This window comes from Argentina silus (genome assembly GCF_951799395.1).
Source record: "Argentina silus genome assembly, chromosome: Y".
Taxonomy (NCBI): Eukaryota; Metazoa; Chordata; class Actinopteri; order Argentiniformes; family Argentinidae; genus Argentina; species Argentina silus.
In genome coordinates, this window is record NC_139654.1 from 1852501 (window position 1) to 1868942 (window position 16442).

Here is a 16442-nt window from a genome sequence, read left to right on the forward strand (position 1 = left end):
AGAGGACACAGATTTGAGACTGGTGTTAGCTTGTGTACGAGGAAGCCATACTGTGTGTGGCAGCGTGACGCCTGTTGTATTGGTGCCGTGACTCAGATCTGCAGTTGTGCTTATGTCAACGGCTGGGGTCGCTGTGGAGTGAGTTCATAGGGTGAGTGTTACTGAATTGAAAAAGTGATAAACTCACTCCCAAAGTTTAAATAATCCCACATGCATCAGGCCAGTGTTGTCGTAGCTGCTTCTGTGTCTCATGCTTTAGTCCTCGATGATGTATCCTGGGATGTCTTCTCAAAGCCCAAAAAGTTGTCATCTGTGTCGGTTGCACACACACAAACACATTGGAGCTGTGCCTGTTTTCATGTTCTAGCTGGCTTCTCATCATATAGTGTTGATTGGGTTGATTACTAGTGATAATAAAAGTGATCAGTATAACAAGAATGAGATATGATGACAATATCATAGAAGAATAACTGAATTGTTGTTTTTTCAAGATACAGAGCAACTGTCAGGTCGAGACAAACTGAAATGGAATAAAGGTCAGTTCCACCTTTGTGTTGTCAGAGTTAAAAGACTGAATTTGTATGACTGAATGCAAAAGCAACTCACTCTGATTAATAACAATATCAACACACACACACACACACACACATTCACATTGTAACCTGCATCTGAGGTCTAGTAAAAGCGGTAATGATGAATTAGATTTCAATGATAGTAATCACAATAATATTGATAAAAATCACAATATTGACAATATGTGAACAGAATGAACTCTGTGTTGCAGTTCGAGACGAACTGCAATCCTCTTACAAGGAGAGGGTTAATAAGATACATGAGGGGACGTCAAAGGAAGGTAATCGCATCGATCTAAACAACATCTACACCGAGCTGCACATGATCGAGGGGGCCTGGGGAGGGGTCAGTACTGAGCATGAAGTCACACATATTCAATCCATAACCCCAGCCACAGGAAAGACCATCAAGACCAGCAACATTTTCAAACCCCAGTCTGACCAAAAAAAAAAAGTGCTGACGCTTGGCATCGCTGGAGTGGGAAAGACGTTCTGTGTGCAGAAGACTGTTCTGGACTGGGCAGAAGGAAATGAGAACCAGGACATTGATTTCTTGTTTCTGCTTCCTTTTCGCCAAATGAATCATGACAAAGAAGAAGAAGACCGCAGTCTGATTGAAATGCTTCATGGATCCTTCCCTGAAATGAAACCAATCAAGACTCTGGGAAAGGAATTTAATATTCTGTTCATCTTTGATGGCCTGGACGAGAGTCGACTGCCTCTGAACTTCCAAAAAGTTCTGAGAGACGAGACAGAGTGGGCCTCCATTGATGTCCTGATCACAAACCTCATCACAGAAGAGCTCCTCCCCTCTGCCCTCATCTGGATAACCTCCCGACCTGCTGCAGCCAATAAGATTCGTCAGTACATTGACCAATGGACAGAGATACGGGGGTTTGATGAAAAACAGAAGGAGGACTACTTCAGGAAAAGAATCAGTGATGAGAACCTGGCCAAAAGAATCATTGTCCATGTGAAGTCATCGAGGAGCCTCCACATCATGTGCCACATACCAATATTCTGTTGGCTCATAGCCAGTGTTCTAGAGAGACTATTGGGTGGAGCAGAGAGACGAGAGATGCCCAAGACTCTGACTGAGATCTACATAGACTTCCTGGAATCTCAGATTGACAAAATGAATGAAGAGAAGATTCCCACAATTATTCTTCAGCTTGGACAGTTGGCATTCCGTCAGCTGCAGAAGGGACAGCTGATCTTCTATGAGGAAGACTTGAGAGAGAGTGGCATTGATGTCAGAGAGGCGTCAGTGTACTCAGGTTTATGCACTCAGATCTTTAAGATGGAGGGGAAGACCAGTCGGAGGCCGGTGTTCACCTTTGTGCATCTGAGCATCCAGGAGTTTCTTGCTGCTTTATATGTGTTCCTCACATTCAGCAACAGGAATAAGAATCCACTGGACGAACAGAAATCCTCACACTGGAAGTTTTGGTCATCACGCAGACGCAAACCTCTGGTTGACTTGCACAAGTGTGCAGTGGACAAGGCCTTACAGAGTGAGAATGGTCACCTTGACCTCTTCCTGCGCTTCCTCCTGGGCCTCTCACTGGAGTCCAATCAGTCCAATCTCCGACAAGGCCTTCTGACACAGACAGGAAGCAGCTCACAGACCAATGAGGAAACAGTCAAGTATATCAAGAAGAAGATCAGGAAAAATCCCTCTCCAGAGAGGTGTATCAATCTGTTCCACTGTCTGAATGAGCTGAATGACCATTCTCTAGTGGAGGAGATCCAAAGCTACCTGAGCTCAGGACGTCTCTCAGAAACCCAACTCTCACCTGCACAGTGGTCAGCTCTGGTCTTTGTGTTGCTGACTTCAGAAGAGGAGCTGGATGTGTTTGACCTGAAGAAGTACTCCAGATCAGAAGAGGGTCTTCTGAGGCTGCTGCCAGTGGTCACAGCCTCTAAGACGGCACTGTGAGTAGATGGACAAAACACTGTATTGATACTTGGGTTATAAACTGCATTCCACTCGCGGTACCACGGATACTCACACCGCGGCTCAAATGAAGACTTTTGGTCAGACATTAAGCAAATAACATAGGTAGCATATATAATAACATGGCCGGCTGTGTTCACAGTTCAGCTAATAAGTTTGTCAGCTTTATTTTAGTGAAAGTGGAGTGAGTGAGTTTTTTGCCAGTGAGTTTACACTGCTGTTTTAAGAAGCTTGCCACTCATCTAGAACTGAACGCTCTATCCATCATTTAAGGCATGAAAAGGATGGATACATGATGATTTCACCTTTAAAACGAAGTGAAATGATTAGAAAACATGTTGTTCTAGTGAAATATGTTAAAATCCCAAAACAGCCCATGTAAGGGTTTTGGACGAAAATGTAATTATATGGTAATTAGGTGCGGCGACATGCAACTGGAAATGATAGAACATATGTACATTTTTCTCTGAGTCAAAATGACTTAATGCTTGTATTTATTCCTCATTCAGGCTGAATGGATGTGACCTCACAGAGAGATGCTGTGAAGCGTTGGCCTCAGCTCTCAGCTCAGACTCCTGCCACCTGAGAGAGCTGGACCTCAGTAATAATGATCTAGGTGACGGGTGGGTAAAGCTGCTCTCTGCTGGACTGGGGAGTCCACACTGTCAACTACAGACACTGAGGTGAGGTCTGAGACTATTCTTGTTGTCAGACACATCATTCCTAAGTGTGCTACATTATCATTCTATGGAATCAATGATAATTGCACAGAAAGGCTCAATAATTGAGACAGACAATGCACATTATCTTCCAATCAATTACTATATAATGTGCGTGCGTGCGTGCGTGCGTGCGTGCGTGCGTGCGTGCGTGCGTGTGGTGGCGGGGTGGCTGCTCTGTCTGCACCCTGTGAATATGTTTGCCCTCGTCAAATCCTGACCCACCTGGCCTTAGATCAGCTCACACAATACTGCACTACCCCAATAGCTACCAAATACATTATATCAGAAGGAGAAATCCAGTGACTACAAATGTATCCATGGTTGTTTGCTCCCCTGTTGAGAGCAATTATAACTCTCACTCATGAATTCTTGCACCACAGTGATCGTTTGGCTACATGTATTTATTTGTATTCCTCATTCAGGTTGAATGGATGTCACCTCACAGAGAGATGCTGTGAAGCGTTGGCCTCAGCTCTCAGCTCAGACTCCTGCCACCTGAGAGAGCTGGACCTCAGTAATAATGATCTAGGTGACGGGGGGGAGAAGCTGCTCTCTGCTGGACTGGGGAGTCCACACTGTCAACTACAGACACTGAGGTGAGGTATGAGACTATTCTTGTTGTCAGACACATCATTCCAAAGTGTGCTACATTATCATTCTATGGAATCAATAATACTTGCACAGAAAGGGTCAATAATTGAGACAGATAATGCACATTATCTTCCAATCAATTACTATATAATGTGTGTGTTTGTTTTTGTGTTTGTGTTTGTGTGTTTGTGTGTGTGTGTGTGTGTGTGTGTGTGTGTGTGTGTGTGTGTGGTGGCAGGGGGGCTGCTCTGTTTGCACTGTCTGAAAAACTTTACTTTCCTGAAATCCTGACCCACCTGGCCTTAGATCAGCTCATGGGACTACACAATACTGCACTAACCCAATAGCTATCAAATACATTATCCCAGACGTAGAAATCCAGTGACTTCAAATGTATCCATGGTTAATTGCTCCCCTGTTGCTCCCGCAACTGTAACTCTCACTCATGAATTCTTATCATAATGCACCGCAGTGATCGTTTGGCTTCATGTATTTATTTGTATTCCTCATTCAGGCTGAATGGATGTCACCTCACAGAGAGATGCTGTGAAGCGTTAGCCTCAGCTCTCAGCTCAGACTCCTGCCACCTGAGAGAGCTGGACTTCAGTAATAATGATCTAGGTGACTGGGGGGTGAAGCTGCTCTCTGCTGTACTGGGGAGTCCACACTGTCAACTACAGACACTAAGGTGAGGTCTCAGACTATTCTTTTTGTCAGACACATCATTCCTAAGTGTCGGTTACATTTTAATTCGATGGAATCAATGTTAGTTGCACAGAAAGGCTCAATGATTGAGACAGACAATGTACATTATCTTCCAATCAATTACTGTGTGTGTGTGTGTGTGTGTGTGTGTGGTGGGAGGGGGGGCTGCTCTGTCTGCACTATCTGAATATGTTTGCCCTCCTCAAATCCTGACCCACCTGGCCTTAGATCAGCTCATGGGACTCCACAATACTGCACTAACCCAATAGCTAGCAAATTCATTATACCAGACGTAGAAATCCAGTGACTCCAAATGTATCCATGGTTAATTGCTCCCCTGTTGCTTCCGCAACTGTAACTCTCACTCATGAATTCTTATCATAATGCCCCACAGTGATCGTTTGGCTTCATGTATTTATTTGTATTCCTCATTCAGGCTGAATGGATGTCACCTCACAGAGAGATGCTGTGAAGCGTTGGCCTCAGCTCTCAGCTCAGACTCCTGCCACCTGAGAGAGCTGGACCTCAGTAATAATGATCTAGGTGACGGGGGGGTGAAGGTGCTCTCTGCTGGACTGGGGAGTCCACACTGTCAACTACAGACACTGAGGTGAGGTCTCAGACTATTCTTGTTATCAGACACATCATTCCTAAGTGTCTGTTACATTATCATTCTATGCAGTCAATGATACTTTCACAGAATAACTCAAAAATTGAGACACACAATGGACATTATCTTCCAATCAATTACTATATAATGTGTGTGTGTGTGTGTGTGTGTGTGTGTGTGTGTGTGTGCGTTGTGGCAGGGGGGGCTGCTCTGTCTTCACTCTCTGAACATGTTGCCCTCCTCAAATCCTGACCCACCTGGCCTTAGATCAGCTCATGGGACTCCACAATACTGCACTAACTCAATAGCTAGCAAATACATTATACCAGACGTAGAAATCCATTGACTACAAATGTATCCATGGTTGCTTGCTCCCCTGTTGAGAGCAAGTATAACTCTCACTCATGAATTCTTGCACCACAGTGATCGTTTGGCTTCATGTATTTATTTGTACTCCTCATTCAGGCTGAATGGATGTCACCTCACAGAGAGATGCTGTGAAGCGTTGGCCTCAGCTCTCAGCTCAGACTCCTGCCACCTGAGAGAGCTGGACCTCAGTAATAATGATCTAGGTGACGGGGGGGTGAAGCTGCTCTCTGCTGGACTGGGGAGTCCACACTGTCAACTACAGACACTGAGGTGAGGTCTGAGACTATTCTTGTTGTCAGACACATCATTCCTAAGTGTGTTACATTATCATTCTATGGAATCAATGATACTTGCACAGAAAGGCTCAATAATTGAGACAGACAATGCACATTATTCAAGAAATATCTTGAATCTTGAATCTTGAACATTATCTTCCAATCAATTACAATATAATGTGCGTCCGTGCGTACGTGCATGCGTGCGTGCATGCGTGCGTGTGGTGGCGGGGGGCTGCTCTGTCTGCACCCTGTGAATATGTTTCCCCTCGTCAAATCCTGACCCACCTGGCCTTAGATCAGCTCACACAATACTGCACTAACCCAATAGCTAGCAAATACATTATACCAGACGTAGAAATCCAGTGACTACAAATGTATCTATGGTTAATTGCTCCCATGTTGAGAGCAAATATAACTCTCACTCATGAATTCTTATTATAATAACACTGAGGTGAGGTCTGAGACTATTCTTGTTGTCAGACACATGATTCCTAAGTGTGTTACATTATCAATTAAACTTGCTCTGCAAAACTCAATGATGGAGACAGAACATTAACATGATCTTCCTATCAATTCCTAAACTCTTAACTGTGACTGCATTAGGCCTACCACTTTATTTGTATTCCACCTTTTTCTTTTGTGAACTCCCAGACTGTCATCATGCACCCTTAACCTAGGACTACTTTCCCCTCCAAAAAGATAAATAAATCAATATAAGCTCCACAATATGAGCGTTTTTCATAATTTAAAAAAAAGCGATGAAGGATACCGTCTTACCTATCTCAGATTTTTGAGTAACCATTTCATAGAGACAGCAACACATGCACAGTTCAAAAACAAGAGGCCGACCTTTAGTTCAGGATGGCCTTGCAGCTGACTCAGCACATCCCCACTTTTACGACTCCAGATGACAACTCGTCTACGTCTAGGGGTGGTAGAGGAGTAGCAACAAAAAGGTAGTGCATCGGACTTATTGTAGGAATTAAACAACCACAAACTACAATGTAAACTATGTACAGTTATTTATTTCCTCGGGGAAAAACACAACACAAGACACATGCCAAGGAGAAAAGGGAACTATGAGCTGTGCCAAAGCAAAGAAATCATAAACAAAAGTGATGTCCTAAACTAGTGCAATAGTAAGCTATACTACCAGGGCTATGCTAAAGTGCTATGCTACACTAGACTAGAACATACAGTGGGGGAAATAATTATTTGATCCCCTGCTGATTTTGTTAGTTTGCCCGATGACAAAGAAATGAGCGGTCTATAATTTTTATGGTACTTTTATTTGAACAAATAGAGACAGAATATCACAAAGAACTCCAGAAAAAACACATTATATAAAGTTATAAATTCATTTGCATTTGATCGAAGGAAATAAGTATTTGATCCCCTACAAACCAGCAAGAATTCTGGCTCATACAGACCGGTTATATGCCCATGAGGCACACAGATTACTCCTGTCACTTTAAGAAAGTACTCCCAATCTCTGCTTGTTATGGGTATAAAAGACACCTGTAAATAGAATCAATCTCTTCTATTCCAACCTCTCCACCACCATGGGCAAGACCAAAGAACATTCAAAGGACATCAGGGTAAGAGTTGTAGACCTGCACAAGGCTGGAATGGGCTACAAGAAACATCAGCAAGAAGCTTGGTGAGAAGGAGACAACTGTTGGTGCAATTATTAGAAAATGGAAGAAATACAAAATAACGATCAATCGCCCTCGGCCTGGAGCTCCATGCAAGATCTCGCCTCGTGGGGTAAGGATGATCATGAGAAGGGTGAGGGATCAGCCCAGAACTACACGGGAGGAGCTTGGTAATGATCTCAAGGCAGCTGGGACCACAGTCACCAAGAAAACCATTGGTAACACACTACACCGTAACAGATTGAAATCCTGCAGTGCCCGCAAGGTCCCCCTGCTCAAGAAGGCACATGTATAGGCCCATCTGAAGTTTGCCAATGAACACTTAAATAATTCAGAGAAGGCTTAGGAGAAGGTGATGTGGTCAGATGAGACCAAAATTGAACTCTTTGGCATAAATTCGACTCTTCGTGTTTGGAGGGAGAGAAATGCTGAATGCTACAATCCCAAGAACACCATCCCCACCGTCAAACACGGAGGTGGAAACATTATGCTTTGGGGTTGTTTCTATGCTAAGGGTACAGGACGACTTCACTGCATTGAGGGGCCAATGGACGGGGCCATGTACCGCAAGATCTTGGACGAGAACCTCCTTCCCTCAGCCAGAGCACTGGGGATGGGTCGTGGATCGGTCTTCCAGCATGACAATGACCCAAAACATACGGCCAAGGCAACAAAGGAGTGGCTCAAGAATAAGCACACTAAGGTCATGGAGTGGCCTAGCTAGTCTCCAGACCGTAATCCTATAGAACATTTGTGGAGGGAGCTGAAGCTTCGAGTTGCCAAACAAAAGCCTTGAAACCTTCAGGATTTGGAGAGGATCTGTAAAGAGGAGTGGACCAAAATCCCTCCTGAGATGTGTGCAAACCTGGTGACCAACTACAAGAAACGTCTGACTTCTGTGCTTGCCAACAAAGGTTTCTCCACCAAGTACTAAGGCATGTTTTGCTTGGGGATCAAATACTTATTTCCTTTGATCAAATGCAAATTAATTTATAACTTTATATAATATGTTTTTCTGGACTTTTTTTGTTGATATTCTGTGTCTATTTGCTAAAATAAAAGTACCATAAAAATTATAGACCGCTCATTTCTTAGTAATCAGGCAAACTAACAAAATAAGCAGGGGATCATATAATTATTTCCCCCACTGTACATGGGGCGGCACCCACTCCTAACCTGGTGAATTGTAACAGAGATGAGCCTATGTGTTGGAAATGTAAAACCATGAGTCTCTTACCTATTCACCTTACCCCTATGGCGTACATTTAACAGACAGACACATATTGAGAAAAAAACAATACGTAAACAATGACGTAAATATACCAAAAGAAAACTAAATGTAAACAAGTACGTTGGAGGTTTCGATCAAACAGGCAACAGCGAATTGACAGCAAACATAAGACTACGGTACAAATGGGTCGACTCCCGAGGGGAAGTCCAGCGGAGCTTTTAAATGACACGGACAGCCCTCTGATTGGTCAGGAATGGTGATGAATGATGGGGACGAATGGCCAATTGCTGACGGACACCTGAATGTAGAGTGACAGGGTAAGGGAAAAACAGAAGGAAACACAAAACACAACAAGGAAACGCACATATAGGAGTATGTAACACCCACCAACAGATATAACCCAGGGGAAAGATATAACCGGTGTCAACCTGACTGGCTGTCTTGATTCATACTGTTATTACATAAAATCATAAACGAGTATAATACTGATCATAAAGAAATTAATGGGGGGGGGGGGAACTCTCTGAATACCGTTACTCTCCTCAATTCATGAACAATCTGGCCTTAGATCAGCTGAGGGGGCCACACAATACTGCACTAACCTAATAGCTAGCAAATATACCACACTTAGAAATACAATGACTACAAACCTGCCTGTGATTGGCTTGAATTTTGAATTCTTATCATAATGCACCACAATGATCGTTTGGCTACATGTATTTATTTGTATTCCTCATTCAGGCTGAATGGATGTCACCTCACAGAGAGATGCTGTGAAGCGTTGGCCTCAGCTCTCAGCTCAGACTCCTGCCATCTGAGAGAGCTGGACCTCAGTCATAATGATCTAGGTGACGGGGGGGTGAAGCTGCTCTTTGCTGGACTGGGGAGTCCACACTGTCAACTACAGACACTGAGGTGAGGTCTGAGATCATTCCTGAGTGTCTGTTACATTATCATTCTATGGAATCAATGATACTTTCAGAAAAAGGCTCAATAATTGAGACAGACAAAGGACATTATCTTCCAATCAATTACTATATAGTGTGTGTGTGTGTGTGTGTGTGTGTGTGTGTGTGTGCGCGCACGCGCGGTGGCAGAGGGGGCTGCTCTGTCTTCACTGTCTCAATAACTTTACTTTCCTCAAATCCAGACCCACCTGGCCTTAGATCAGCTCATGGGACTCCACAATACTGCACTAACCCAATAGCTAGCAAATACATCATACCAGACGAAGAAATCCAGTCACTACAAATGTATCCATGGTTACTTGCTCCCCTGTTGAGAGCAACTATAACTCTCACTCATGAATTCTTGCACCACAGTGATCGTTTGGATGTATTTATTTGTATTCCTCATTCAGGCTGAATGGATGTCACCTCACAGAGAGATGCTGTGAAGCGTTGGCATCAGCTCTCAGCTCAGACTCCTGCCACCTGAGAGAGCTGGACCTCAGTAATAATGATCTAGGTGACGGGGGGGTGAAGCTGCTCTCTGCTGGACTGGGGAGTCCACACTGTCAACTACAGACACTGAGGTGAGGTCTTTTGGGGTGCAGAAGCATGAGTATCTCAGGCCATTATAACACACTAGTTTGAATGTTCTTCACTTGAATACAATGTTTCTAGACTTTCAACTGCTAAATGAAGAGGATTTAAAGCTGCACATGTACATTAGAGAGGAATAATCAGATTCTTGATATCAGATGGAGTGACACTATTTCCCCAGGTTGTCATTCTGTGGAGTCCCAGAGGAAGGCTGTGTTTCTCTGGCTTCAGCTCTGAGGTCTAAGCCCTCCCACCTGAGAGAGCTGGACCTCAGCTACAATCACCCAGGAGACTCAGGACTGGCGCTGCTCTCTGCTGTACAGAAAGATCCACTCTGTAAACTACAGACACTCAGGTAAAGGCTGAATATGTGGCTGGACGTATCAATGAGATTAATGCACTGTATCTATTTTCCACATGATTGTGAGTGTGTCATTCAACATCTGTGGGTTCTTCTGTGGTTGATATAGTGTGGACCATGGTGGAGAGTGCAGGCTCAAACCTGGGCTGATCAAATGTAAGTCACCAAGGCTGTAGAGAATAGGACTGTGATATTACTCAAGAACCAGGGTACAGCAGAGTTCAAACAGAGCACCAGTATTGTATTCATATGTAAATCTAAAATATTAATAAATGTGAATTAGTTGTATCCCTTGTAAAACAATTTCAATTAATTCAAGTAATATTTTGTGAAGAGTGTTGTGAAGAGAAAAAGAATGTTACCATAACAAGATCACATTGTGAATATTGTAAGTTATTCAATTGTATTGATTTGATGATTATTTTTGCCCTCTCAATCAGATGCCTGTGAGCTCACACTGGACCCAAACACAGCACACAGAGACCTCTCTCTGTCTGAGGAGAACAGAAAGGTGACACGGGGGAGAGAGGAGCAGCCGTATCCTGATCACCCAGAGAGATTTGACTACTGGCCACAGGTGCTGTGTAGAGAGGGTCTGACTGGGCGCTGTTACTGGGAGGTAGAGTGTAGTGGGGGAGGAGCTTTCTTAGGAGTGACATATAAAGGAATCAGCAGGAGAGGATGGGGTCATGACTGTTTGTTGGGATACAATGACAAGTCCTGGAGTCTGTACTGCTCTGGTAACAGTTACTCCACCTGGCACAATGATGAGGAGACTGTCATACCTGTCCCCTCCTCTGGCTCCCACAGAGTAGGAGTGTATCTGGACTGGCCGGCCGGCACTCTGTCCTTCTACAGCGTCTCCTCTGACACACGGACCCTCCTGCACACATTCCACTCCACATTCACTGAGCCGCTCTACCCAGGGTTTTGGGTTGGGGGCTTTGGCTGTTCAGTGACCCTGTGTAAACTAGTCTCAGAGAGATCACACTGAACACCAAAGGCTCTAAGATGACGGATCAGAACATGAAGCAGTTGGATAGTGGTGTGTTTTCACTGAGATGTTGGATGTACAGATGTTCCCTCTCCCAGTGTGTAGGGTGTAGGATTGTTGTGTGTAGTTATATTATTTTTTACTATATATATATATATATATATATATATATATATATATATATATATATTATATTATATTATATTAAATTAAATAAAATGCATCTGATAGTAAAATAGACTGCAATAGAGTGACAAAAAATAGAAGCTTACATGTTTTTTATTTTTTTTGATGGAAATGCAACTGACAGTGAAACAATCCAGATGAATGATTAGATGATCAAATCAGACTGATGATGAACTCTGAGAATAACACAGGAGAGAGTGTCTGTATGTATATAAGAGTTGGTTAGATTGGGTGTTTGAGTTGTGATGCTGGATCACGTTGCTGTGTGTAAGATAGCAGGGAGTGGATGTGAAGACAGCTCTCCTTCTCTGTCAGTACAACATGGACATGTTCTGTAATTCACTTTCCATTGATTCCTTCACCTGTCTATCTATCCAACGTACATGTTGTTCCTTCTCCTGTGTGTGTGTGTGTGTGTGTGTGTGTGTGTGTGTGTGTGTGTGTGTGTGTGTGTGTGTGTGTGTGTGTGTGTGGTCAGAGAGGATGAGGGGAGACACATTTAACTGTGTAATTGTATTGATAATGTCCTGTACTTGTAACATTCAAGCCTCTGTTGTTTTATATTAATTGTTACATTCCTTTACAGTTCAGTCTTCTTCTAGTTGGTACTGTCGGCCATCATGCTTTATGTTAACATGTATAGTTTATTTCCCTCTTCTATTCTCCCATGGACCAACCACAACTACCAAACCTCATTTCCCCCCAAGTGCCTCTGTGTTTTGGTAGTAATGACAGTAACTCTCACCTTCTGCCTCCTCCTTCTCATTCTGATGAAGGCAGCACTAGTCTACTAGCCTGAACTAACCCTGGAGTCAAGTTCCTTCATTTACTACAATGATGATGATGATGATGATGTCCATATAAACAAAGTGTTTGTGAAACAAAGAGCCGTGTGACCTCATGTTGACTCTCCACATGTCAGAGAGGCATGTCTTGTTTGCATGTACACCAGAAATAATACACAATATACCATAATGGACTGAAATGACCATGTGAAAAGATAGAATCATGTGTAAATAAATAAAATAACCTAGTAGATAAAATTGATTACGTTTATTTATTTTTGCCATCAATCCTCACACAATACCTCATAATGACAAAGGGAAAACACGTTTTTTAAACATTTTGAAATACAGAAATATCTCATGTACAGAAGTATTTAGACCCTTTGCTATGACACTCTTAACATTTGCTAAAAAGAAAAAATGTCTTAAACAAGTCACTGAACAAGTTGAATTGAGTCTGAGTACAAGGATAGTTTTAACTATTATCCTTGATTTAAGATGGACTCAATTCAACTTGTTGAGTGACTTGTTGACAACATTTGTGCATTTGAGTTCAGTGTGATAAAAGAAGAAAACAAGTTGTTTGGGTTTGTTTTTTCTCTGCTGAAGAATTGTGTGTTGGTTGTGAGTAGCTTGGTGGTGTAATGGTAGGAGACATACCCCATGAGCAGAAGGTAGCTGCTTCAAATCTTGTTGTGCTTTCCAAATGTGTCTGCACAGTGAGAGAAATGACAATGATTGAACATAGGGATCCAGAAAGTTGAATGGGATATGCAGTATAGTTTTGAAGTGAGACAGGGAATTCTTTGCAAAAACTCCTAAATCCTATTAAATTATTTAGTGATAACCACTGTGTGATAACCACTGCTGTACACTGTTCTGGAAGGGCGGTGGGGGCAATCCCTGAAATCCCCTCCCCCACTTTTTTTTTTTTAAACATATTTTTATTGTTGAAAAGCACAATGGACACAGCGCCAGGTTAACATGACCATTTTTTTTTTCCTTTCCTACATTTTCTTTCCCCCCGCCTACCCCACCACCCCTCCCAACCCCACGACAACAACAAAAAAATATGTCAATAAAAAAATAAATAAAACAACAAAACGAATTAAAGCAAAACAAAAACTAGAAAACCTCTGGTTGGTTGTGAGTAGCTCTATTACGACGATTTTGAAACTGCTAACCCTCTAGGTTCCAAGAAGGTGATACACAAAATTGGGGGTGTCTACTTTACTCTAAAAAATCTTCCACCCAAGTGTAACTCAGTACTGATGAATTTACATCTTGCAGCTCTATTCTACACTGAAGATCTGAAGACATATGGTTTTGATGTGATACTAAAGCCTCTTATTGATGACCTGAAAATCTTAGAAACCGAAGGAATACAGCTTCCTTGTTTTGAACAACCATTGCTTGGCTCAGTAATTCAAGTAACAGGAGATAATCTGGCTTTAAATAGCTTGTTGGGGTTTGTGGAATCTTTCAGTGCAACACATTTTTGTAGGTTTTGTTTAATGAGTAAGGAAGATGTGCAATCTGTATTTACTGAGAATCATCCTGGGTTAATTTTCCGTTCCAAAGAGGGTCATACTGAACATTGTAGGGCACTAAATGAAAATCCTGAACTGCGTTCATTATATGGTGTTAAAAAGTCATGTGTGCTCAATTCATTAGAGTATTTCCATAACACTGATAACTATGCTGTTGATATAATACATGATTTGCTAGAGGGTGTGGTACAGTATGAACTTAAGCTGGTTTTTGAGTACCTTGTTAAACAGGGCTATGTCTCTTTGAACTCATTGTCAGACAGGATACAGAGCTCTAATTACGGTTCCACAGAACATAAAAACAAACCAAGTGGGTTAAAGATGGATGATAAGAGCAAACACCTGGGTCAGAATGCCGTCCAGTCATGGTGTCTTCTGCGCAACACTCCACTTATATTGGGTGATGTCATTGAAAGGGATAACAGTCACTGGAACTTTCTGCTGCTTCTAATACAGATAGTCAATATAGTGTTTTCCTACACCACAACTGATGGGATGATGTCTTACTTGAAACATCTGATCTGTGATCACCAACATCTGATCTGTGATCACCATACTCACCATACTCTGTTCAAAGCATTGTTTCCCAACAAGAAGTTGATCCCCAAGCACCATTTGATGATACACTATCCGAGATGCATGCAAAAAATTGGCCCTCTTATCCATATGTGGTGCATGCGATTTGAAGCCAAACACACATTTTTCAAAAGATGTGGTAAAGATTTAAAAAATCTCACCAAATCATTGGTGAAGCAGCATCAGCGCCAACTGGTGTTTCAATTTAAAAATTATTGTTTTAGACGATTTGAATTTGGTCCTAAAACATCAAAAACAATCAGCACCTTGCAAGGTGGGGAAGAACTTAGTCAGACATTATATTTAGAAGCATGTTCAAGTGTTTCAAGCACCAACTGGGTCAGAAATGATGGTACTGAGTACCAGGTTGATTTGTTCATATGCACTGGATGTACCGATGATCTCCCTGCTTTCAAAAAGATCTGTGATATTATTATATACGAAGAGCGTGCTTTCATAATAGCCTGTAATGTAGAAACAATGTACTATGATGACCACTTTAATACCTACTGTATAGAAGACCAAATGGATGAGTTTTCTGTTATCTGCGTGGATGAACTGACTCATTTCAAACCATTTGACAAGCAGTGCTCTAATGAGAATAGTCACAAAGCATACATAGTGCCCTATTCTTATATGTAGAAAAGTTCTCAGTAAATACAGATTGCACTTCTGTCACAAAGGTGTCGCAGTGAAGTTGTTACATTATTTTTATTTTTTTATTTTGAATAAATAAGCCTCAAAGTCTGGTACTATTCTGCGACATACATCATCTAATTTTGTTCATTCCATCTGTAAATAAGATGTGATGAAATGCTTAGTAATAAAAACATGCATATTTACTTTGTCCCTTGGCTTACCGACAGAAGGGAGCCAGTGTGACGTGTACATTTAAATTGTCTTTGTTTTGTCTGCCATTTATCTGCCATCAAGATCTGAATGATAACAAAATAAAACATGTTTTTTATAAAGCAATCAACTTGTATGTCATTCTTATTTTTAATTGGTTCATTTCCGAATTATTTAAATATTTAAATGTTTTATTTTAATTGTATAGTAGCATATTTTGACTTTTTAGTGTTAATGAGGCAACTCCTTTTATAGAAATTCAAATCACACTGAGAGAGTTAATTTCTAACACTAAGCACTGGAGTTGAAAACATGTAACACTGGTAAATGTTAACCAGTGTTAAATTTCAACTATAGAAATAGTTGATATTAACTCTATTATAGTGGAAACATGGCAACACTTTCAAAATTGTTAAATTCACTCTGTGGGGAGTGGACCCCTCCGGACACTTTAAATGTGTTGAAATTAACTCTTTTAGAGTTAATTTGAGTCTGTCGATTTTGCTGTGTTGTGAATCAACTACTAGTGATTCGACTACTAGTGATGATTAAACTACTAGTGATTCAACTACTAGTGATTAAACTACTAGTGATTCAACTACTAGTGATTCAACTACTAGTGATGATTCAACTACTAGTGATTCAACTACTAGTGATTCAACTACTGATGATTCAACTACTAGTGATTCAACTACTAGTGATGATTCAACTACTAGTGATGATTCAACTGCTAGTGATTCAACTGCTAGTGATTCAACTACTGTCTCCTGGCAGTCAGGCCCTGTACAGGTGCCCCGGACCAACCCTCCGACTAACAGGTATGGACCTCAGCCTGCAGGGTCTTACCCTGTACAGGACCCCGGACCAACCCTCTGACTAACAGGTATGGACCTCAGCCTGCAGGGTC

General features: G+C 41.9%; 1 protein-coding gene across 1 annotated transcript in view; it reads left to right on the forward strand.

The window, feature by feature from the left end:
• LOC310823708 (protein NLRC3-like) overlaps window positions 1-11589 on the forward strand; it is a gene marked incomplete at both ends in the record, with an annotated part of 13017 nt that extends 1428 nt beyond the window's left edge. Inside the window, 5 exons of the mRNA XM_083696562.1 lie at window positions 785-2507; window positions 10051-10224; window positions 10416-10589; window positions 10705-10751; window positions 11036-11589. Coding sequence (XP_083552688.1) covers window positions 785-2507; window positions 10051-10224; window positions 10416-10589; window positions 10705-10751; window positions 11036-11589 — 2672 coding nt within the window. The remainder of the gene's footprint in view (window positions 1-784; window positions 2508-10050; window positions 10225-10415; window positions 10590-10704; window positions 10752-11035) is intronic.
• Between the last annotated feature and the right edge of the window lie 4853 nt (window positions 11590-16442).